Genomic DNA, 26,412 nt, shown 5'->3' with positions numbered 1-26,412 from the left:
AACAGATACCCTCACAGTAAAATCTCTGAGATGTATTACAGTCAGACAATAATAACCTGGGTTTTAGAAACAGTAAAAAAAAAGGGTATCGCTGTAATAACTGTGGTCGCGGCTCAGTGGAAAAGGGTTAATCCGGGTCCAGTGACCCGGGATTCCAACCTGGCTAGCTTGCAGGGGTGGTCGCGGGGAGTTCCAGAATTAAGGGACGGTGTAAACGGTTAAATTGGGTTATTCGACCCAGCTCCTTTACAGCAAGGGGAGGACAGCGACGCTGCAGACTGCTTCCTGCAGCTATGACACTAACCAAGGGCGGGGTGAGTGATGTGAGGGGGCGGACCCAGAGTCTCACTGCAGCTAAGACTCCTGGTGGCTACTGCACCCATGTGCAATGTTAACGGCTCCAACCCAGGAATATTCCGTGATGGAGCTGTGGTGGAAAGGGGCCAGTCCCGGGTCTGTTTAGAATGGTGTATCACATCTCGGGTCAGACCTGGGACTTCGGTGAAAGAGAGGTTTTGGTCCATAATAGTCGAGGCAGGAAAGTTACGCAAAAAGTCAAAATCTTACATGAACTTTTACACGTTGGTGAATATCACAATTAGTCATTCCATATCAAATCTAGTTGTGTTTTAGATTTACCATGTTTTAAGAAGTTGGGATAGGTACGCAGAGCATATTTAGAAATTAAGTTTATTTTTTATTTAATAACTTGTGTTTTATAGCTTGTAAATTAAGCAAGCAACTGTCATTCTTCGAAATTGCCCTGCAATATATTAACTGAAGTAGCAGGGGGCTTCATGTTAACTAGAACAGATGTTCTCCACACTTATACACAGCAATAAAATTAACATTGTAAAGCCAAGTAATTTGCAAACAGAAGTAGCATAATTTCACTTTACTAGCCTGCATTTTACTTACTTCCTGAGAAAGAAATGGGATGACTTGTGCACAAATTGTGTTTAGTCTCTTGGCAATTTCGGTCTGCAGTGGGAGAAGGAAAAAAAAAAAAAAAGAGCATGTAAGCAAATTGTTTTATGTACCAGACAGTCACCAATCACTCTCACACAATGTATAAATTACTTCTATGGCAGAACTGGCAAACACTTGCTCACTGAACATAGTGCATTTGCTCGTAGATTGCACTTTGCACTAAGAGTTCCAGGAAATAGAGGTGTTGCCCAAAGCAAACCATTTCTAGAACAGTGGTGAGTCCTCAGGACCCTACATAGTTCACGTTTTGCAAGTCACTACTCGCCCACACATTTTAAAACATCCACAGGTGGAGCTCATTATCGCACTTGCAATTCTGTGAGGAGACCTGGAAAACGTGAACCGTTTGGGGTCCTTAGGACAGAGTTTGATCAAACCTGTGTTCTAGAATATACTAGATATGTTGACTAGAATCTCATTGGTTGCTAAGGGCAACTCATCCACTTTAGCAATCAAGGTTTATACATGAAGACATACATTGTTAATACCTTAGGGTAGTAGCGTATGAATGCATTTTATGCTAGGCCAAAGTTATGTAGTCAAAGTGATCAATTTCGTAAAATCCCCCAAGTAGTTTAAGGACATTATATATTTCCTTGTTGCACTCACAGTGGTTTGTGGTCAGAGTACAAAACAAATGTGCATATACAGCTCTGCAAATCAAGATAAACAGAAATAAACTAAATCCTTCTCGCTTAAAGCAGCTCTGGCAGACAGAACAGTAATAACTGTACAACTTCTTTGGCACCATAAACCACAGCCTACAATGTCAGGCAGAGCTCTTGAATCTGTATGGCAGCTCTCAGAACATCTCAAGAGCTCTTAATTGTTTATGTTCTTAATGCAGAGTCTCTTGAGTGTGTTCATTTTTAATAGCAGGCTCAAGTGTACAGCCTATCAAAGAGCGGCAACACAACTTCAGTCATTGGTCTTCACTAACTAAAGGATAGATGGGTTTATTTGCAGAAGACAAGCTTTTAGCAGTGCCCTCCGTTCAAGAGCTGCCCTCCTATCTAAAGGATCATTAAAATCTAAACAGGAAGAACCTTTACTGTATTCTGAAAATGAAGCAGGAAGCTTGAGGCAAGCCGGTTTGGTATTTTTGGCTGCTGCTCTTGGCAAACAATGGATGAAATGTTCTACCTGTTGCTTAGCTTGTATGCTCAAGTTTTAATTTGACATCTATGTCAATTGGGCATATTTAGTAGACTGACAAAAGCAATGCAATGGCCTGTGTCTGCCATTTATAGATACTCAAGATAAATGTTCTTCATCTTCTGTCATTTACTAGACTTAGATCATCGTTAAACTTTGTTTATATTAAATGTGCAAGGAAGAACAACTATTTCAGGCCTATTTGCATGGGGCAGGGTCCATACCATCTTCATACTTAATTGCTTTTGCTTATTGAAAGTGTATTTTAGGAAGCAAATTACACAATTTAAGACTCGCACGTCACATTTAATCCTGAGTTGCCTAAAAGCTAGAATTCCTTTGACACCATAAATACGGTGTATAGTAATTTAAAACCGTAACAATGATTAATGCTAACTATACAATAACAGCTGGTATATCTAAAAGTATTGGTGCCAGGTTACAAGTTGAACCAAAGACAAAACATTTTGCTGTATGATAGCGGATATGACCTGCACGGTCGCTTGTTTTATTGTCCCAAATATTGTTTACTCAGGAAATGTGCTTCATCTTCCAGATATTTCTGCCTATCATAACACTTACATCAGGTTAATAGCAAACCCAACACTCACAAAAGGGACAATGATATAGGACTGGGCAGGGATGTGCAGTCAGGGGAGGCAGTGCCTCCCCCGTCATTAATGATTAAAATAATAAAAAGATATTTCTGACACAAAATATGTGTCATAAGTATCTTCTTTATATTATTCTTATCATTTTAATACATTTGATTAGTTTGGGAGGCACTGATAGCATTGCCTCCCGCTGACAACGGGAACGGGGATAAAGCTGGAGGTGGGGCTAAGCACTGGGCTGTAAAAGCCCATTGAAAAAAGCGGAGGAAGCGGCATCTATACAAGTGCCTCGTGACAGGGGCGTGCTTTCAGTTCACATGAAAGCACGCCCCTGTCAGTGATACATATGTGATTGGACCAGCGGATCCAGTGCTGGATCCGCTGATCCAATCACCCATACGCGGTGCCAGCAGTAATTACTTCACTCTCCTCGGCTCTTTCCCACTGACTGAATCCTTGCTGCTGGTGGTGGGAGCCTGACCCCAGCAGCAGCCGTGCGGTGATCTCCCAAGTTATTCTTCCCTGGTGCAGTTCAAATGCATGGTGGATCTCCGCTACCCCGCCGGGGGCAGAGCCAAGTGCGTCAGCCGGTGCACTCTCCCCTTCCCTCTCCCAGGCAGTACTCTCAGCAGCAGCATCTGTGATTCTGCAAAGGTCACATGCACCCAGGTGAGAGGGAGAGCCAAGTGCATCCTGCGGCGGCCGGCACACTCTCCCCTCCTCCCCTGCCCTCAGTCGGCGCCGATTCGGAAAATGCCGAGCACCCATATGCTTCCCCCCGGCCTCCCGTCACACACGCTACGCCTGCTGCGGCCACTAGCCCAGTTTACCCCTCTTATCACAGGACAGTAGTGCTGGTGGGTGGGTGGCCGGCAGGGATGTGCTGCAGCTGCTGAACCCGACCCGGTTGTGAGGGGCCAGGCCAGTCACATCTACTCGGCAACAGGGGAGGACGCTTGGCCTGCAGCAAGGAGGCGGGTGCAGAGAGCTGAACGCGGACAGCCTGCTGGAGGGTGAGTGACCTGGGGCCGGCAGGGGAGCGGACGGAGTGTCACTGGTGCATGTGTGTCAGAAAATGGTGTGGATGTTCCACTTTCAGCTCATATTCTCATACAAGGGAAAGGGAACCAGGCTGCCGGGGGATGAGTCAGTGTGGCTGGCTACAACCAACGTCTCCTCCCATCTTTATATACTGGCCAAAACTATACACCCTTCCCCCTGCATCTATATCTCTCCTATCACAGTATACCCTTCCCCCTGTACCTCTATACCTCCTATTACTATATACCCTTCCCCCTGCATCTATATCCCTCCTATCACTGTATACTCTTCCCCCTGTACCTCTATACCTCCTATTACTATATACCCTTCCCCCTGCATCTATATCCGTCCTATCACAGTATACCCTTCCCCCTGTACCTCTATACCTCCTATTACTATATACCCTTCCCCCTGCATCTATATACCTCCTATCACAGTATACTCTTCCCCCTGCATCTATATCCCTCCTATCACAGTATACCCTTCCCCCTGCATCTATATCCCTCTATACCTCCTATTACAATAACTGAAATAGCAGCATCGCAGCATATTACATTATGCAATGCTGCCGGAAACTGTCCAGATCAGGGCAATATTTTCTGCAGTGCGGGGGACTCCAATGTGTGAGGGCACCTGGTAGCCCACTTCATCCACCCCCCTCCCGTCTTATAATCTGGCCCCGAGGACGGGGCTTCACTTGGTGCCTCCCCAGCCATTGACCTCACCGCACGTCATTGGGACTGGGATAGGCAAACTTACACTTCAGGTGCCACAAAAAAGTGCTGCACATAATTAATCTCTGTTATACATATTAAATACTTCTTCCTATAAACAAACAAATCTGACAAAAAAAAAAAAAAAAATTGCTTGGGGGATTTTGTCTTATTTAAAGTTTTGCAGGACCACATGCACCCCCTAGGGCTGCCCATTATACTCTCTGATAAGAGTATTAAGAAATTCTTCATGTGATTACAATGTGTGTAAGAATATCTGAGAAGGAGGGGAGGGAAGGGGGGGGGGGGGGGGGTGTAGATGTATGAAGCAGAGATGAGCGTGGAGAAGTGCATCATGGCAACCAATCAGTTTTGAAGTAACTATTTATCAAGTGCATTCTGTAACATATGTAGCAGCTGATTGGTTGCCATGGTAAACGTCTCCACTCTTATCGCTGCTTCATACATCTGCCCCACTGTAACGTAAATTAAAAACACACCCATTATAAAAGGCAATGATCACCCAACAAAAACTACTGTAGAGCCAACTTTAAGTGCCCACACCTTTAAAAACCACATATGGCATTTTCATATGCATGTTCATTTTCATGGTACACAAACTGCTACCCACTACATTATCCCCATGCCATATCAGTGTTCAAATTGCCTTATGCACTAGTCATTTTACACCACTGGTAGTCTCTTCTCACAAAATCATAACTCACTACAAGCCTTATGTTACTGGAATAGGGTTAAAAGGCCTAGCTCAATAACTCAAAAGTCCTTCTAGACAGAAAAATGGACTTCCTGCCACTTATACCATGCAACATTGTAAACCACAAAGGAATAAAGGTCAATGTTGCACTTTTTGTCATTACTGAATCATTTGAGATAATCTGTGTGGCGGATGAGAGAAAAATCGAAGGCAGCGAGAAACGCTGCAAATGGCTTATTGACCTCAGAGCAATTTTCATCTCCATCTGTCTAACAGCAGACATATGGAAAGGGGGGGGGGGGGGGGGGGTATGCTCTCAGTGATGAGCATTTTTCCTTTTTAAATCCATGCCGCTCTTAAATGCTTGGCACTCATTATGTAAACCAGGAATCCATTAATTGATTGGTTAAAAAGAAACCACACAAAACACAGCCATGCAGACTCTCACCCATTTCAAGTCAGGTCTATATATCAAGCAGCATTTTAAAGAGGCTTTACGAGGGAGGGGGGGGGGGGGGGGGGGGCGGCATATAGAAGTACTTTCATATCGAAATTGTGTTTTATTTCATAAACCCAAAAAGACAGCAGAAAAACAGCCAATGAAAAAGTCTATGGAAAAAAAAAAGTGCAATAATAAATTTGTCAGGAACAATGCATTAAAAGAATAAAATCGGATTGATTTGGAAGCCAGAGTCCCTATAGTATATCAATGTCAAACAGCATGTCAAGCTAAGAATCAATTCAGGTATATGCCACTGCCAAATTTCTCCGATCCCAAATGAGCTTTAAAATTATTTTATTGCTCAAAATTTAATTTGTTCCAACTCATGTCTCCATGACAACGTTGGCTAACCCTGCAAATCATTTGGGTAATTGGATATCTTATCTCTCGATTGCTCTCAAATCGAATGATTCTGCAAGAATTGTAGCAGCCAATCAAATTTACAGGTCTCCTGAGTAAAAGGCTTAGGAAAGTAGCCACATTCATCTCCTCTTTACTGCCATATTAACTGGGATATGATAAACTGCAGAGGATGGTTTTCAAAGAGCATTTGGGACTGAGAACCATTATCTTTTCAAATTGAGCCCTCTATACATATATTTATGCCTTTCATTTTATGTACTGATTCAGTGAAGTCACAGTCAGACTAACAACAAAGATGAAAGTCCGAAATCATTATCCAGAAACTGTAACTCAACCCCACTTGACTTCTAGCAACAAAAACATTAGGTGTCACAATGTGTGTGTGTGTGTGTGTGTGTGTGTGTGTGTGTGTGTGTGTGTGTGTGTGTGTGTGTGTGAGAGTGTGTGTGTGAGAGTGTGTGTGTAAAAAAAAAAAAAAAAAAAAAAAGACTCCGAGGTTCTTGAGCAGGTATGGTAATAGCTGTCCAGCTCACTTGCAGCTGTAAATGATGCTGACATAAAGCCAATTGGCAGTATAAGACCCTTGTCAAGATCTCAAGAGCCTCGCTCTTTTACATCTTCAGCATGTCAGAACTTTCAACTGTAGTTTGAAACAGGATAACTAGAGTGCCTAACAGATCTGTGAGAAATCACAGGGGAAGAGGAAATCTTTGCTAGTACAAAAAAAAAAAAAAAAACTTTTTCCAACAACATTAATGTATGTTTACTAACAGGTACTGAAATACCTTCACTAACTGAGCCCAGGGCCAAGCACACCTTGAAGGTTTGGACCAGATAAAACACAAATATTAGTCTACAATTAGTGCTTGGAATTCCTGACACTAGCATGACTTAAGCAAAACAAATACCAATAAATTATTGGACAATAAGACCACCAAAGGGAATTGTTGGAGCAAGTAAACAGTATTACTGTCCCTCCTTTTTAGCTGAAGTAGGCACCAAATGATCCTTCAACCAGAACAATGCACTGAATCCTAATTTGCTTTTGGACCATCACCAGGCATACATTAAAGTTACCAGTTAAACTTTATTCCGTATCTATTACATCTACAGAGTTACTAACTAGAAATACTCCTCTTAATGCTTTAATGTATTCACATGGACCACTTATAACATATTCGTTAAGGGATATACAGAAACGGGATCAGTATGGATTACCAGCGGATGGGATGCCAAAATCCCAACAGCTGCCTTCTAGCTACCATTGGAGCGAGAACTAGAGTCTCCTCGCCACAGGGATCTATTCCCACTCTATGGGCTGGATTCAAATCTTCCCTCCCTTGCTACCTGTGATCGCGCCCGTCGGCAGCAATTCTAATAAGGCTGCCGATGGGCGTGACAAGTTCATTTCAGCTAGCTACCCCCTCGCTACACGCTTGTGCCCATTACTTTAGTCGTCTTTAAGTGCTTTGCGCGCCTAAACCAGAGTGTAATGGGCGAGAACAGCACGATAAGTGGGGGCATTTGAAGATCGCCGCTCTATCTCCCGTAACTTTAGACGGGAGATTGGGGGTGCTATAACATTCGATTTCCCCCCTATAGGTGTTGTAGACATCCACGAGTGGGAATAGCCCTGTTGCACCGAGACTCCGGCTGGCGGGACTCCAGCGTCTGTATCCTTACCGCCGGGATTCCAACAGCCGGTAAAACACATTCCACAGAAAACTATTGGTTTCAACCATCCCCAATTTGAAGAAAGCAACTACCAACTAAGTAAAGATACGGCAAAACTTAGGATATCACTGAGGCATCCTGCAAGAATCATCTTTACTATCAAGTGTGGTCTACAGCCAGATAAGGATACCAATTATAATCCTATTACTACACTATGTGCATGAACCTTGCAGGGTAACCCACTGCACCATATCTGATCAAGGTGCAAAATGCCAAATTAGTGGCATGGTGCTAAATAACCAGATAATGGATGTATTGGTTCCCATCAATTAGACCTGAACAGCCTGTGACTCTCCAATACCAAGCATGCATTGCTATATAGCCTATAGCTAGTAGTGTATGCTGGGAACGGGAGAGCCATTGCTTTGTCCAGGCCTGGCCTGGCCTAGATGAAATTGGACCACATAAAATAAGCAAACATATAGTACAATTACTCTTTCACTTAAAAATGACCAGTCAATTTTTCTCCATAAGAGCGCAGTCCAATACTTTTAAAACTAAAAAAAAAAAAAGGCAGTGAAGCACCAAATATCAATAAAAAAATAGCTCAATGATCAAACAAAAACATAGCTGTTCTGAAACAGACACTGGGGTCGATTCTATTCGGCAACTAATGAATAGCGCCGGGAATTAGCTCCCGACGCTATTCAATACAGCAACTAATTACCTGCAATTGTCGGGAATTCTTCTCTCATCCCCGGGGGATGAGAAGAGAAACCCGACAAAAGTGCTGCCTCGCGGCCGGCGCGAGGCTGATTCTGTCGGGAATCAGCCTCGCGCCGGGGAGTTAAGTCGGAGAATGTCCGTTCTCCCGACAATTCAACCTGTTTTGTCGGCGAGAACGGGCCATCGCCGACGTAACTAGTTGCTGAATTGAATAGCGTCGGGAGCTAATTCCCGGCGCTATTCATTAGTTGCCGAATAGAATCGACCCCAATGAACCAGCATGGTAAAATCAGTGGTTAGCATTGCGGTCTACTAGCATTGTGACCAATTCCAACCAGTACCTTATCTGGGTGGAATAGTATTAGCTCTTCCGGTTTACTGTAAATGCTCTATTATTCTATGCACATTATTTAAATACTAAAATATATGCACAGAAATACACATTTAGTAACAGCATAAGTACATCTATGAAAAGATTTCAAGCTTACTAGTGTAAAGACTTTAGAAAATGTGACAGTAGGTACCTGTGGGCCTGTTCTCAGTGTGTTCATATTGGTAGTAGCTGGCAAGTGTTAACCAACTGTATGAATACTTCCATAGCAAAGCCTCTTCCCCACCATCTAGGTATGAAAAACTACATAACGCCTGCCATTTAAGAGATTCCATAATTACAAGGTCAAAAAAAATTTAATTGCTAATAATCAGCAAACAAATATCCCAGTAATAGTGCGCTCTATAATGCAACAGACCAAGTAATAGGAAAAAATACAAAACAGTTCTTTAACTTCTTTATATCCATCGAGCAAATGATCCAACATAAACATAATGAAGGGGGTCGGTCTTTCTAATTTAAAAATCCATATTAGCACTGACCTTGTAAACTGCTAAACAAGCAGTATTGGCAACTGGCTTGTTTTCTTTAATCCATTAACTGCAAATCCCTGTGGCCTACCTTTTAATGCATTTCTTCCATGTTGTGCCTGTATTTATCAATAAACCCTTAGCTCACCTTTTTAACTTCTTCTGAACTAGAGGACATCTACAAAAATCCTCCCAAAATTGCAGTCCCTAAGGAGAGCGAGCTGGCAGCTCACATGACACTCATAAGTTTAAACACTTTCAACAGATCGTTATACGTACACTTCACTTCCCAACAAGAGTACTTTGTTGGGGTCTCTACCTCCGAACAACTGTGTAGCTAGAACCAAAACTGACTTCACATGCAGCCAGCACATTCAGTGCTTAGTTTTCAAACATGTGCATTCTTACCTTTATGCGAGTGTTGGCTGACAGATGAACGAGAAAGTGGCCTACAACAGGCCACATAGTAGCCGAATGCTGCAAATACAAAACTGGGGCACCCAGAAGTCACATTTGTTTTAGTTTATATTACATAAGTCTGCTGTATGATATTACAGAACGGTCCTCTTCTTAGATTAAATGTATAGCATTACATTACTATTAGACTAAAGCTAAAGTGTAGCCCCTGGAACTTAATACTCTCATTTGAAATGCATTCGGTTGCTCGTCACTAGTCTACACATACAGCAGACAAAATCAAAATACAACAGGTGGCTGGAGGGTTAAAATCTCAAGACTTTCACTGCAGGCCAGGTCATAAAGATTATTTCAATTCACCCATAGAAACAAACACCCAAACTGTCACCTCAACAATGGGCAGTACTGTTACTAAGGACAATTTTACGGTCTTCTCAATGGGGTCAGCAATGATTAATCTCCCTGAGGCTATATGCCACAGGGGGGAGGGGGGGGGGGGGGGGGGGGGGGGGGGAGTCTACAATAAAGCTAGTCTTTCAAGATAGTTACAGATGGTGAAGTTACTGATGAGTAACAATCACTCTATAGTGCTGCAGGGTGGGAGGGATTGTATGGTGAGAGAGATATTATTATTATCATCCTTTATTTATATGGCGCCACAAGGGTTCCGCAGCGCCCAATTACAGAGTACATAAATAATCAAACCGGAAAACAACAACTTACAGTTGATGACAATATAGGACAAGTACAGGGTAAATAAACAGTTACATCAGCAGATGACACTGGAATAAGTATCAGGTGGCAGAAGACTGCTGGAGTTGATGCAGTTGATTATTAAAGTAAGAAAGGATAAGCACATGAGGGAAGAGGGCCCTGCTCGCGAGAGCTTACATTCTAAAGGGGAGGGGTAGACAGACAGGGTGACAAGATAGATCTCTCTATATCGGTGTGTGTAATATTCTAGGTCTCCCGGACATACAAACTGATAAATCTACATTTCATACTACTGTATAATGCAGGAGCATACTGTATGTAATACATATAAAAAAAAAAAAAACCCACCATTGCACATATTTATCCTACATATCATTAGCTGTGAATTATGCAACAGTAGCCAGACAGTGCCGCAAAGTGTTTCACAAAGTGTATGTGTGGCATCCACACATCAGACAGGCCCCACGAATGTTAAAGCTGCCTCTATGGAATTCCACCCACCTCCCCCCCTTCCCAACTCCCAGTAACAAAGATGTTGTCAGAAATGACATTTTTGTGTCCCTAGATGATTCCTTGCTACCATTTGGTTATAAGCCATAAAGCAGGAATAATTCCAGCCTGTCAGGAGTCTAGCTAATGCCCAGTTTCCCCCTAGAGAGAATTCCTGTCAAACGTAATGAGCGCTCCAAAGGCCCTCTCTACAACATAATGAGCACTTAGGCCATGCTGGTGATCCGTCAGCAAAAAGCATCAATTTGAGCCTGCCTGCACCCTGGGGTCTACATGTCACCAGTTTTTAATAAGAATTATGATTACTAGCTACCAAATGTCTCCTTAGAATTATTAATGGCTAAAACCCAAGAAAACATTCCATTTGTGTGTTTTGTTTTTTTTGAAGGGCAGAGGTAAAAACAGCCATTACTGGCAAGTCAGCATGCAAATAGATCTTTTAACGATGCCGTGTGTACAATCTATATGCAAACATGCCACAGTGCATACAAATAAACTGGATATTTAAATAACTGTATGAAGTACACACAGGCATGTGTTACACAATTGTGTACAGGAGGAAAGCACACTGCACAAGACCACCAATAACTTCTGCAATGACCCACGTGATCTGTGACAACACACAAGTACTTTCTTGGAAACACTTCCAGCTGGCATGTGAATGCTAAAAAGTCTATTCTACAGCCACACATGGGCTAGGAAAATCCCCACTGAATTTCAGCTCCTAACAATTGCTTGCTAAAGGTCTTTGAAATTATTCGAGGCCTGAAGCCTGAACTAATCAATTTCTCTGCTGCGCCCTGATCGGTCAGCCATGCTCTTTAATTTAATGAAACAAGAATTTTAGACGGAATAGCACATATACATCAAGCAAGAAGTGTATTGTTACACTTTGAGATGTGTCCAACTGTGCAACTTCATCTAATGATAATCTTTTTTAAGAGGCAATCGATTTCTTAAAGACTTATTGTACCATCATCTCGTTGGAAAAAAAAAAAAGGAGCGCGTCAGCATATTTGCTGAATACTCACACCCTGCCATTAATGCTTTCTTTGGCAGACAATATAAGCTCAATTGAAGGTCCTCTGGGTTGAGCAATCATTTAGTTTCTCTTCTCTTACGAGGCCCTTCATGCCTTGTTCCAGTTCAATACACTTCTTATTCACCATTAACACGGTCATAAGTGAAAATTTTATGGGAACACAGACCACGGCTCAACCTTAAGTTTTCAATACTACGACTTCGCTTTAATATTAAAGTGCAGATATTTCCACAAATTAGCAGCAACATGCACTTGATACAGCAAATAGTCAGCTTCTGAACACTAATCAGTTGAGTGATAAACATGAAACAGCCAGCAGTGTGTGCAATGCAGCACTATGCTGGCAAAAACGCACCAAAATAATTAGTACGTTTACAGTCTACCCACACAAAAAAAAAAAAAAGTAACAAGTCCACGGTATCAAAATCATGAAGTAACTACCTAGAAATTATTTGTTTTTTCCCCCCAGTAAAACAGAGCCACAGTTCTGTCAAAAATATTCTGAGGTCATCTCATGCTATAATACACCAGTCATATCAATCCACTTGCTGCAACAGACACTTGTGTCATAAGATAATTGGCAGGTGACAAACAGAACTTGAGTTTCTCTTGCAGCAGAATGAGATTTTACATTACATATCTATACATAAATAGAGATTCATTGATAGATATACACACACACACACAAACAGTCCAGTATATGTACCCTATAAAACATAGTGACTGTTTATTTCTTCTTTTAATCTGCTTATTACAAATAATTTGTACTGAAACCTAATCAATGACCTTCCAAACATCCATGAGTTGTATGCAACAGCCATTTGGTTCCACAATTACATTTTTAAAAAGCATCTAAATAAGAACAAAAATAAAATACAAGTGTAATTAAACCTACCTGTTTGTGCATTTCAATGTTCAGTCCATAAGACATCTCATAATACTGCAAGTAAAACAAAGGAGCGTTCAGAAAATAGGATTTTAATTACCTACCAGTAAATCCTTTTCTCGTAGTCCGTAGAGGATACTGGGGTCCATTTAGTACCATGGGGGTATAGACGGGTCCACTAGGAGCCATGGGCACTTTAAGAATTTGATAGTGTGGGCTGGCTCCTCCCTCTAAGCCCCTCCTACCAGACAGTCTAGGAAACTGTGCCCGAGGAGACAGACATACTTGGAGAGAAGGATAGATAAAGATAGCGATGAAATTCCGAACCCCCCCCCCCCCCCCCACACACACACACACACACACACACACACACGAGGAAAGCCAAGCTATCCAAGCGTGAAACAGGAACAGCAACGGCTGAACCAACATTATTTCACCAAGTAACAGTGCAGGAAAACGAAGCACCGGGCGGGCGTCCAGTATCCTCTGCGGACTACGGGAAAAGGATTCACCGGTAGGTAATTAAAATCCTATTTTCTCTTACGTCCTAGAGGATACTGGGGTCCATTTAGTACCATGGGGATGTACCAAAGCTCCCAAACCGGGTAGGAGTGTGTTGAGGTTCCTGCAGAACTGACTGACCAAACTTAAGGTCCTCAGGAGGCCAAAGTATCGAACTTGTAGAACTTGACAAACGTGTTCGAACCTGACCAAGTAGCTGCTCGGCAGAGCTGTAAAGCAGAGAAACCCCGGGCAGCCGCCCAGGAAGAACCCACCGACTTAGTAGAGTGGGCCTGTACAGATTTTGGACATGGCAGACTTGCCATGGAATAAGCATGCTGGATAGTAAGTCTGATGCAGCATGCAATCTGCTTTGAAGCAGGACACCCAATCTTATTGGGATCATAAACAAACAGCGAGTCCATCTTTCTGTGATGAGCTGTTCTTTTCCGATACCCCTTTCAAAGCCCTCACAACATCCAAAGACTTTAAAGTAGCAGAAGTTTCAGTGACAACCGGAACCACAATAGGTTGGTTGATGTGAAATGCGGACACCACTTTAGGAAGAAAGTGCCGACGAGTTCTGCTCTGTCCTCATGGAAAATTAAATAGGGACTTTTGTGAGACAAAGACTCCAGCTCCGAGACACATCTTGCTGAAGCCAAGGTAAACAATGCGAGTTCTTCCAAGCAAGATATTTTACGTCCACCTCCTGTAATGGTTCAAACCAGTCTGATTGAAGGAACTGCAGCACCACATTGAGATCCCAAGGTGCCGTGGGAGGCACATAGGGAGATTGGATATGCAGAACCCCTTTCAAGAACGTCTGAACTTCAGGGAGAGAAGCCAATTGTTTCTGAAAGAAAATGGACAAGGCTGAAATCTGGACTTTTATGGAGCCCAGACGCAGGCCCACATCGATGCCTGCCTGCAGAAAAAGCAGGAAACGACCCAGATGAAATTCCACCGCAGAATCATTTCTGCTCTCACAGCAAGAGACGTATTTCTTCCAAATACGATTGTAATTCTTAGACGTTACCCCCTTCCTGGCTTGGATTATAGTCTGGATAACCTTGATAGGGATCCCTCTCCTGGCTAGAATCAGCCATTCAACTTCCATGCCATCAAACGTAGCAGCGGTAAATCCTGATAGACAAACGGGCCCTGTTGCAGAAGAGCCTCACGAAGAGGTAGAGGCCACGGATCTTCAAGGAGCATCTCCAAAAGGTCCATGTACAAGGGACTTCTTGGCCAGTCCGGAACAATGAGTATTGCTTGAACCTTTTCCCTTTTTATTCATTTTAGAATTCTTGGGATCAGAGGAAGTGGAGGAAACACATACACCATCTCAGACCCATGGAGTCGTCAGGGCATCTATCGCCACTGCCTGTGGGTCTCTCGACCTGGAACAATATCGCCTGAGCTTCTTGTTGAGATGAGGCCATCATGTCGATCTGTGTATATCCCCATCGACTTGTAAAGCACCTGAATACTTCCGGGTGAAGGCCCCACTCCCCTGGGTGCAGGTCATGTCTGCTGAGGAAGTCTGCTTCTCAGGTTGTCTACTCCCGGGATGAATACCGCCGACAACGCCACAGCGTTTTTCTGCCCAGAGGAGAATTCTTGACACCCGACATTGCTGCTCTGCTTTTCCTTACGTTCTGTTGATTTATGTACGTTACTGCCGTCACATTGTCCGACTGGACCCGAATGGCCCAATCTCGAAGATGTGAGGCCTGCAGAAGGGCGTTGTATATGGCCCAGAGTTCCAGAATGTTGATTGGAAGGATGACTTCCTGTCTTGACCATCTTCCCTGAAACTACACCCCCCGAGTGACTGCTCCCCAACCTTTGAGGCTTGCGTCTGTAGTTAACAATCCAGTTCTGAATTTCGAACCTCCGTCCTGCGACGAGGTGAGAAGACCATAGCCACCACAGAAGGGAGATCCTGGTCTTTGGCGACAGACAGATCCTCTGGTGCATGTGAAGATGCGATCTGGACCATTTGTCCAGTAGATCGAGCTGGAAGGATCTTGAGTAAAACCTTCTGTATTGAAGTGCCACGTAAGAGGCCACCATTTTCCCCAGAAGGTGAATGCAGATACATAGACACCCAGGTTGGCTTCAGGACATCCCGAACCATCGACTGGATTACCAATGCCTTTTCCAACGGAAGGAACACCTTTTGTGACTCCGTGTCCAGTATCATTCCCAGGAATGGGAGCCTCCGTGTCGGTTCTAGGTGAGATTTCGGAAGGTTCAAAATCCACCCGTGATCCTGGAGGAGTTTGGTTGAGAGAGCAATGCTGTCCCAGCAACCCCTCCCTGGATGGCGCTTTTATCAGGAGATCGTCAAGGTACGGAATTAATTTCACTCCCTGTTTGCAGAGTATAAACATCATCTCTGCCATCACCTTGGTGAACACCCTCGGTGCCATGGAGAGACCAAATGGCAGGGCCTGGAACTGGTAGTGACAGTCCTGCAGTGCAAACTGTAGATAAGCCTGATGAGGTGGCTAGATCGGAATATGAAAGTACGCATCCTTGATATCCAGAGACACTAGGAATTCCCCCTCCTCCAGACCTGCGATCACCGCTCTCAGAGACTCCATCTTGAATTTGAACAGTCTGTACCAGTTTTTTGGATGGCATGCTGTATAGTTATACTTGCCTCTTGTGAAACTGGCAAGCCTGATTTGAAGAATCTGTGATGTGGGAGCTCTTGGAACTCCAGTCTGTAGCCCTGGGAAATAAGATCTATGACCCAGGGATCCTGGCACGAATTTGACCAGATCTGACTGAAGAACTGTAGTCGGGCTCCCAACCTGACAGCCTTCCAGGCATTGCGGTCCACCGTCATGCTGAAGTCTTTGAGGAAGCATGGTTTACCTCCTGCGCCGCTGGAGGACGTAGAAGCACCTCTGGATTTGCCCTTGAACATGGCCGTCCAAAAGGACTAACTTAGAAGCTGAATAAGTCTTCTTGGTTGGGGGGGCTACGGAAGGAAGATACGTAGACTTACCCGCAGTAGCTATGGAGATCCATTTGTCTAGTTCCTCTCCAAACAAGGCCTCTCCTGTGAATGGTAGGCCCTCCACGCCTTTCCTGGAATCCGCGTCAGCAGTCCACTGGCATAGCCACAAGGCCCTGCGTGCCGAGGAAAAGTAACAGAGGTCTTCTTTACATTAAAATAAGATTCCTCACTCTCCTCTGACACCTTATCAGGAAAATGCAGAACATCTTTGAGCCTCTATAAGAGCCTCTATTTTCTGTGACAGAGCCACTCCCCACCCCCCAGTCTGCCCCACCCTCCTCCAAGTCTGACCCATCAGCGGGAGATTGCAGGATATGGGCCAGAGATTGCTTTTGCGGACAAATGGGAGGGGACTGAGAATCTGTTCATAAACTCATCCACAGTTTAAGTATTGCGTCTCTATCATTGTGGGACAATTTTGTAGAAAGAGTGGAAATCATTCCTTTGAGAAAATAAACCCATTCCGGTTCAGTCCCGCTAGCTTGTGAACCGAGTACCCAGTAGTGAGCCCCCTGGTGAAGAGGAACACTCCACTGTACAAGGAATACACGCTTTGACTGACATAATGTAAATGTGACAGCATACACACAGGAAAAGGTTAAGCACAATTAACCCACAAAGAGCCCTTCAGGGAGACAGAGTTCTTTGGACGCAGCCCCTACCACGAATGCCAAGCTTAGCCGGGTCGCAGACTAAGTACCCTGATAGAGGACTTAGTACACTAGTAAATCGCTCCCCCCTGCTATGACCCCCTGGTACTGCTGAGGTAATATGGAGTCACACCGGAGGAGCTGCGCGTCCTTGTCCTGTCTGTGTCGACTGCAGAGGGAAAATGGCGCTGGTGAGCTGCTGGATCCTCTCATAGTGAAGACCCACCACTTCAATGACGAACGGTCTTCTCACATTTTTTTATACTGGCTGGGGAATCTGGTGCTTAAAATGGAGAGAAACCATTTTAAGGCTGCGTTGCCAGTCTGGGTACTGTGTACAGCGTACTGAGACGCAGTTGTGTACTGTGTCTGGAGACGCATTTCACCCCATTTCACCATAATGGACGGCGCCCCGTTAACCGGGACGCCAGCTCAGTACTCACCACTCTTTATTCTTCTGGCTCTGATAGGGGTGGCGGCACGCTGCGGGAATGTACGCTCGCCGTTGTGGGGCTTGCGAATAGTTCCCTCAGGAGCTCAGTGTCCTGTCAGCGGAGTACAGGACTATTAACCCTTCAAGGAGGTTGGACCGTTTTCCCCCCTAAGTCCCACGAAGCAGGCAGGCTGGTGCCAACCAGCCCTGCCTGAAAACAACAAACACAGAAAATAAATGCAGGAGCTTCCTTCAGTGTGAACGGTTCCTTCGGGCAAATTTTCTAAACAGAGTCTGGAAGGAGGAGCATAGAGGGAGAAGCCAGCCCACACTATCAAATTCTTAAAGTGCCCATGGCTCCTAGTGGACCAGTCTATACCCCCATGATACTAAATGGACCCCAGTATCCTCTAGGACGTAAGAGAAAAATAAAACACACACCATTGCTGCAGAAAAGCAAAAAGCTGTCAATAAGTGGTACATACCATTACGTAATGCCTCTGCATCTCTGTTTTTTCACTTGCCAGTTTTTCACATTCCAACTTAAGGCTGAAAAACACAAGACTTGTAATTAGTACAAGTATTGCCTGTTTTTATGGCCCTTAACCACACAGTTGTGAAGAGAAACAAAAGTTTTCTTTCTGAAACCTGAAATGTAAAAGATGTAGACACAGCAAACAAGGGCTCACATTATTTCTCATGTGCCCATTACTACTGATAAGGTACACAAGAGAGCAAACTAGAAAGGCAGAGTAAGTACACAATCTCAATGTTAGCATGGGGGAGGGCTGTTGGAGAGGCTAGGGAAGTCATTCTTGTTAAAGGTGAAGTCTGTGACATGCAGCGTTCCATAATGACCACAAGTGACAGGATACAGTTACGGTAACATGAACAAGACAAACAACCGTTTTCGTTGAACGAAGTGGTTTAAAAAGTACCACTGATGACCTTTAATTGTGTAATAATGGGCCTACAGCCAATTCTGCATAATTACAATTAGGAAAACATGCAATGTGAAATATCTAGGTGGGGGCAGATATTTGTCTTTTTAATGAAAACCGGATTAGTGCATGAACGCAGCAGTGTGTGTGTGTGTGTGTGTGTGTGTGTGTGTGTGTGTGTGTGTGTGTGTGTGTGTGTGTGTTTTAGAAAATCTGCGTTAACTAGTGCATGAGGACTAGTGGTGGCGATACCGTGTGGCGACAGCATTCTGTCTTGCACATTTAACGAAGCAGGCCGAATGTAATGACGTCCGAGTTGGCCGGAGGTGCAGCTTCCCAGCTGATACCCAATTTATTTATTTTTAAAGCGGGAAATAACTTACAAGGCCGAACCATGCCTTGTAAACGATTGCTGCTTTAAAAAAAATAAAAAATAAAATAAAAAAAAAGGTCAGTTTGGCCGAGAACCCACACCACCAGTCAACTCGGACGTCATTACAATCACATCCAGCCCAGAAAATGCAGTTTACCGCAACTGAGACCCGGACATTAGGTGCAGTAAGGGGCATCTACCAGGTTAAGTAGAACTGGGTGCGATGCAATCAATTCAATAGCTCTGGGCACTTAATTCAGGAGCTACATGCCAGCAATGAGAATTGTATACAGACCTTGGTTTGGCCTATGTTTTTCACGCCTTTAACCATGACAACTAACGGGAGTACACAGAGAGATCCGTGCTTAAACGCTAAGCAATCTGATCTCTCCTTGTGTATGCCCCAGAGCTATAGCGATGCGTGGCCCCACGCGTCGCTATCACCGGTGCTAGATTGTGCCTGCATGCAGGCCAATCTAGCACATCGCTCATTTCACCGCTGGGTGAAATGAGTGCCCCCCCTCACTCAACACACATCGCGCTGTATGCTGCGCGGGAGAGAGGTGTGCTGAGCAGTCCGTGCCAGATCGCTCAGCACACATCTCTGGGAGAAATCTCCCTTCGTGTACGGGGCTTAACAAAGGGGTTTTTTTTACTTAATTTTCACCCTTCTAAATAGTTTTATATATGGATCACTGCTAAGTACAGTGAATGGCGGAAGTACCACATCAGAGTAATTCACTTACTTGTGTGTTACGTTTCATTGTTACTACATATCCTCTGTACAGCATAGTGGACTTTGAGGTACCTTGAAAATTTAGAGCCAATAATCATAAATGTTGTGGACCGTAAACAATCATGAAAATGATGCAGATGTGCTCTCCGTACTGGGAGAAAACTGTAGCAGCATATCTAACTAAACCTGAGCAATGCTCTTTAATATCCCCAGAAAAGTGATCACTAGACGTGCCAGTTTTAAGTATCAGGACAATGATAAACACGAAATGTTTGGGGTCGCAGAGGAGGGGCTCCAAACAATGAACCATTTCCAGGAAAGAATGGTATCTAGCAAGTTTTATGTTTAGGGGTCAATTCAGTTAGGTGTATTTGGCGCAATATGCTATTGCAATGGCGTGGAAACACTGACGTCACATCAATTCACCCCAGACCTGGGGATTTTTGTATTTAGAGCTGCAAACACCACTAAGCAAATCCGGCGCTACCTTTAGTGCCACATGTGCGCACTTATGGGACTTGCCGACTTACTCCTAGAGTAACTTGGCTTTTTTTCACCTTGTATTGTACTTGACCTTAATAAAAACTCAACTACTACTTTTTTCCCCCAACTACCAACTTCAAAGACAGAAGTGAGAGAAGAATGGCTGCTACAGATGTGTCCACAGACAATATTGCCGTGGTCGTGCCAAAATGCTTTTTTATTCTGAAATGTGCACCTTAGGCCTGATGTGATAAAACGGCTTTATGACACTGCATATATGGGTTGCTGCTGGGAGACCGGAGCTGGGGGTCCCGGTGGTCAGCATACCGGCTCCAGGATCCCGGCAGGAGGGAAGGGGGGGGGGGGGAAGAGCGAGCGCAAAAGAGACCCTTGCGCGCTCAGTGGCTCGCTGCACTCTCCACGGGTTTTATTCCCACTCTATGGGTGTTGTGGACCCTCACGAGGGAATAGAGCCTGTGGGTTGGCATTCTGTTTGCCGGCATTTTCATTGTTTGTGATGCCGGCGTCAGCATGGTGATAGCCAGGATCCCGAGCGGCGCTCCCATGACCGCATCCCTCACTGATTAATTTGACATGCAACACTTCATCTGTGCATGAATCAGCCTGAAGGGGTATGCAAAGTTCTAAGAGGCAGCGGCTGTTCATTTAGAGTTCCTTTGCGCTTCATCTGTGACTTCGTACATATTTAGAGTTCCATTGCCCTTCATCGGAGACTTCTTACATATTTAAAAATAATTCCGAATCGATTAAAGTCACAACTCAACATCTCTGGTCCAGTGTAGTGATGTTTGGCTGTGTATGCCATGTGACGATGATGCAAATTTAAAAACAAAAGTCACTACGCTACACAAGTCGAGGTGTCTTGTGCTGCATGTCATATTGAGGCTAGGTGTGTGAAGACACAGCTACATGAAGGAATGGATGAGACGGGGAGAGCACTACTCTCAATGTATTGTAAACGGAGTCCCTACATATTACAGCTTTCATCTTTTTAGTTTGGGTGTGTAACCGACAGTTTTACAGATGGTAACTAATTTACTATTTAAACAAAGTCTTATTACTGCTAAGCAGGCTCCAGTAGCAAACAACTTTGGCTCATGTGGTGTTTTCAATTCATGATTTTGTTACAAAATGAAGAGCAAATATTGGCAGTTCTCAGGCAGGTAAAAAACACAAACAGGGGAGGGGGGGGGGGGTTATTTGAATAGGACAATCCATTCTGGAAACAAGTATGGAGGAAAAACGATAAGCAACACCACCTACTGGAGATGCACAAAAATGCAAGACACATTTACATCTAATGAACTCATCATGAAAGGGAAAATTGTTTTGTTGAAACTGTATTTTTCAAACTCATTGTGAGGCATATGTAAAACAGAAAACATGATCCCTTATGAGAAGTGCAATATAAGCTGCTCAATGACAAAATTCAAGGAACAGAATTGAAAACTGCCTTGAATGCAAATTTGTCCAGTGTACATAAATGATTACAACATAACAGGAAGAACCTACGTTGCATCATACTACTGAAACATTTCCTAGAACATTTATAATAAAATAAAAAAGAAAACAGACTAGTCCAACACAAGCAATGCTTTGCAAACAAATAAACTATTCGTATTTGCGTCATTCAACTAATATTGCCAATCCTAAATAGCTAAAATTATTTTTCTTTAGGAATTTTCCAAAACATAAAATATCAAAAGATTGTCTACAATGCCAGGAAATATATTCTACGTGGATGTTTGTTTGCTTTGCTTTTAAAGAACATCACTGTAGGCAGCACAGATGGTGTAATGGTTAGCATTAGAGCACTGAGGTCATGGGTTCAATTCCCACCTTGACCCTGTGTGGAGTTTGTATATTCTCCCCGTACTTGCGTGGGTTTCCTTCGGGTACTACGGTTTCTTCCCACAAACCAAAATTATACTGGTAGGTTAATTGGCTCCAACAAAAAATAACCCTAGCGTGAATGTATGTACATGTGATAGGGAATATAGATTGTAAGCTCCACTTGGGCAGGGACTGATGTGAATGGCCAAATATTCTCTGAAAAGTGCTACAGAATGTGTGCGCTATATAAATAACTGGTAATAAATCAACTAGATACACTACAGTGAGGGGAGGGGGGTCCAGCTATCTTTTTGGAATTGCTCACCTGTGATACTGAGCTTGCAGAAACTGAAATTCTTCCTTAATCCGGTCCAAGGATTCTGGGATGGTGAATTTAAATGCCTGGCCTGCGGCCTGATGCGGCGTCTGGAGGACCAAAAGACAGCATTGAAATTAAATATTAAAAACAAAAACTTCAATACAGCTTCCACTTGAAAGATACTGAAGGCAAAGCAGACATAATACCCTGCAGTCTTATTCCCACAACAGTCTTATAGAAGCCACCAAGAAATGTTTCCATTTGACTTGCCAAGCAAAGCAGTAATGCCTATTAACTCATCCAGCACCAGAATGAATACATTACTAGCATACACAGCCAATATTGTTCTCTGGATGAATAGAAGAGGAATAGGTGTGACACACATTGTTGCAAATTCCACTGCAGACATAACAGATGTAGATTGTAAAAGAAAAAATAAATACATAACCAAGTTCCAGTACAGACCTGAGCAGGCCTTACTTGCATGATATAAATAGGTGCATAATGCATACACACCCCCTAATGACTCTCAGGAAAGAGATTATTATATTAATGTTGTGTGACAAGTTTGACTTCTGGAACAGGCTACTTGAGCAAGAGTAAATATGTATATATGACAAGCTGCATAACCCATGTCCCTTGGGAATGTATTAAAAATTATGATGAAGGCTAATCTTGATCATCAACATTGTAAACCTTCACTACTGATAGCTAAATGACTGTTTGCAAAATATGTTTAAAACAGCACAAGAAATAGGCCAATACTTAGTTTAAAAAGTGTTTTCACTGGAACTTGCTAAGTCAAACAATAATAATAACAACAACAACAAACAATACTACTAATAATAATCCTGCATATCTTTTGTACATGTTACAAACTTGTTATACAGAAATCCATCACCAATTGGATACCCCCTAATACATGAAGTGTACATTAGAGCACAAACACATTAGCAACAAGTACATCAAAAAGTGAAATTAAATAACTTCTATTCTAGAAAATGTAGGAGTACCAATATTAAGAATCTCCTCACTATTATAACTTCCTAAGGCATTGATTGAAAAACCACACACTGAAAGCACTTTGCAGGCAGAACTGCACACACATTAATATTGTAACATTACTGCAGAGCAGTGTGCGTTTTAAGTCGTGCAATTATCTCATTTAACAATGGTCTAGAAGGGCCAAGATGAATGAAGCCATATCACATCTAAACAAACTACCTAGGGGGCAGCAGACAGACGTGGGGCTGTGCTCTCCCCACGTGGGGACAGGGCCTGTTAGTTTTATTCCTCTTCTTCTAAAAGGACAAAACCCCTGGGCATTTGTGCTAAACAGGAATTCAGGACTAATTGGCAACCACAAAACAGCAACACAAACACAGAAACAACCGAATTAAATAAATGGCATAAAAGTTCAAAACCAAGAGTATTCCAAACATATGACGAAGAACAAGAAAGAAGATTGGTGGGTGGTATGTGGCATCCATTAGTGGCCCCCACCCCACGACTCCCTCCTCCCAACAATTTGGAGGACAGAACAGATGGCAGACATGTGGGCATGAGATTTGCGTTAACCCACTGGCTGGAAGAGAAAATGGTTACCACAACACCAGGCCTGATAGGCACAATAGAATCCAAGACTAGGCATCAGCACAGCCACAGAGGGATGTGCCCATAGCAAGAAGTGACCACGGGGTCTGTGGCACACGGTGCGGGCAGTGCCAGCCGGCGGCCCCGGGGCAGCTCATACACACACCATGAGGTTACAGAATAAGGGGGCACATATAATAAGGGAACACGGCTCCATCCGTCACCCCACGGGTAACACAACTCACCGGGTGTCTGCTCTGGGGAAACATGGCTCTCCCGGCCGCCGCTTTGACCCTTTGCAGCTCAATTCTCGACGACTTTATAAACTCCAAATGACAGTGAGAGCGTGAGGGCCCCAATATGCAGAGAAGGGCCCCTACAGCTGGGAGCCGGAGATACTATGCTGAGCCGCCCAGCATCCTGCCGCCGCCTCCTCCTCCTTTCTCCTGGGCGTCCTTTGTCTGCAGAGAACAAGGAGACAGCACCCCGGGCGCTCCCGATCGCTCCCCGGGGATCCGCTGCTCCGCGCACGGGCTGACGTTCCTAGCAAAGTTTCCCGGGTAAGTTCCGGAGGCAGGAGACGGGAGTGGCCCTGGAAATGCGGGGCAGGTAGATCACAGAGGCGGTGTGCCCGGTGCTCAGAGCGGCTCACCCCCAGCCAGCAGATGGGGCATCAGCAGCAGCGGCCCCGGGGACTCATGCTCGAAAGGAGGAAGGGAGGGACGGCGCACACGGGTGGGGGCTGGGTGACTGCAGCCCCGGGAGCGATCCGTACACATCCAGATAGAGGCGGCAGATGGGGGCACAGATCCTGCGCGGCCGGCGCCGGCAAACAGGCAGAAGAGACACAATAACAGCGCTGAGCTCCGGCGGCCCCTCCTCCGCCTCCCCGGCCACACAGCACCGGAGCCAGGCAGACCTGCCGCGCAAACTTCTCCCAGCACACCGGGGCGCAGCACACAACCGCGTAGCCCGCACCGTACGGGCTCTGGGTGTGATGGGACGCGAGCACCGGCGGAGACTGGCAGCTGGCAGCGGCTATGCGGGATCCTCCGCTCGCGGGACACAGACGTTTCGGCCCGCCCTTGTCTCTCCACAACTGGTTACATTAACACGCGGTTTCACACTCCTCCAGCTAACCAGAGCCCGGCCCCGCCCCGGCCATTCTAGGCACGGCACGTTACAGCCAATCGCCGCGCCGCTGTCCCAACGTGGTGTCGTGACGTGACTAGCCGCAGCAGCCAATCGCCATACTCCCCTTGTCGTTTTCGGGGAAGCCTTCCACCCGGCTTGCTCGGTGCTACAGCCAGCCAATCAGGAGGCGCGAGGGGTGGGGCCAACTGGCAGCAGAGAGGGGAGGGCGGGAGACAGAGCAATAGCTGCCTGGCTGCTGTCACTCAAAGTAACGTGGGGCCAAGAGCGTCAGGCAGCGTGAGGGTCTATAATGCTAAAATATATGCTCATGTGTCTATGGGAGTAGCTGTGCGGCTGCCATCCATGCTACTAGCTGCTTATAAATAGATGAAAAGAGAGCCGTCTACATACAGCTTTCCTATTTCTCTCCCACCAGTGTCATTTCTGTGGATTGATTAGCTATGTGTATTGATGTGCAACTGCTGTTATTATGTATAATACATATACACAATAACAATACACAATGTGGATATGTGTGTGTGCTCTTACATTAAAAAAAAATACAATCAATTACCCATCAGTGTGCATGTACAATAGCTCCCAATCCTTTGTATAGTCCATTCAAGTAATTGCATGCGCACTCTTTAAATGCTGTGCCAAATGGCGCTGTAGTTCTCTGAAGGAAACATATATGTAGCTATTACCCTTACCACAAGCTCACATGAAATGGGGTGTGTAGCATATAGTTTATGTGCTTTTAAATTCTAGGAAGATCTTTGAGCAGAGCGGACTTATTTATAATAAGCGTAACACGATTAGCTCTTGGGGTTTTTTATATCCGCGTATATAGAACGCCAGTGAGGTTGTTACCATCAATTACAGACCTAAGTGTTTTTAAATATGGATACAGAGCTCTTTGCCTTGTTTAAATGAGAGCATTAATTACTTGGGAAATCCAACTTGAGCAAAAACATAACACTAAAAACTTAAAGTCTAATTAAAACATATTTAGCTTAGAATTGTAATAATCCTCCAGAACTAGGGATAATATAGTGATTAATGCTCCTGCTGGCTTATAGACCTTCTGTTAGTCTTCGGGCCTTAAGCGCCTACAGTTTGAGCATTAATAATTGCACACATGAACCTGCAATCATTATGTGCAGTAATAAATTAAAAACAAGGCCACTTTTTCTGCCCTTATTAGTAATATATATATAATATATATATATATAAAGAGCAAATGCCTTGTATTTACTGATTGCCTCGCTTCTGTCATCTTATCATCACAATAACTTGTGACATTACCAAGGTTCTGCGCTGTAGTAAAAGCTCATGTAAACAAAAGAGTACAAAGAGCCTTTGCATTCCCAGGCCAGGCAGCTTATCTAATGGGTTAAAGATTTGCATTACGCTTATGTTAGGGGGATTTGTAGTCATG

At 44.2% G+C, this 26,412-nt stretch overlaps 1 protein-coding gene across 9 annotated transcripts in view; it reads right to left on the bottom strand.

Moving 5' to 3' along the window:
• The window catches only part of LOC134895135 (transducin-like enhancer protein 1), a 63,220-nt gene extending 38,100 nt beyond the window's left edge, over nt 1–25,120 (bottom strand). For 2 of the 9 annotated variants that reach the window (XM_063913813.1, XM_063913814.1), the window contains exons 1-5: nt 24,086–25,120; nt 22,254–22,354; nt 18,027–18,090; nt 12,933–12,977; nt 919–981 (exon numbers count right to left, since the gene is read on the bottom strand). In XM_063913813.1, coding sequence (XP_063769883.1) covers nt 919–981; nt 12,933–12,977; nt 18,027–18,090; nt 22,254–22,354; nt 24,086–24,109 — 297 coding nt within the window. In that variant the 5' untranslated portion in view covers nt 24,110–25,120. The remainder of the gene's footprint in view (nt 1–918; nt 982–12,932; nt 12,978–18,026; nt 18,091–22,253; nt 22,355–24,085) is intronic. The other 7 variants (XM_063913821.1, XM_063913817.1, XM_063913815.1 and 4 more) reach the window with 5 other exon arrangements.
• Between the last annotated feature and the right edge of the window lie 1,292 nt (nt 25,121–26,412).

The sequence above is a fragment of the Pseudophryne corroboree genome, chromosome 1, assembly GCF_028390025.1.
Source record: "Pseudophryne corroboree isolate aPseCor3 chromosome 1, aPseCor3.hap2, whole genome shotgun sequence".
Classification (NCBI taxonomy): domain Eukaryota; kingdom Metazoa; phylum Chordata; class Amphibia; order Anura; family Myobatrachidae; genus Pseudophryne; species Pseudophryne corroboree.
The sequence above is the reverse complement of the archived record's forward strand: the minus strand, read 5'-3'. Positions and strand labels throughout refer to the sequence as shown.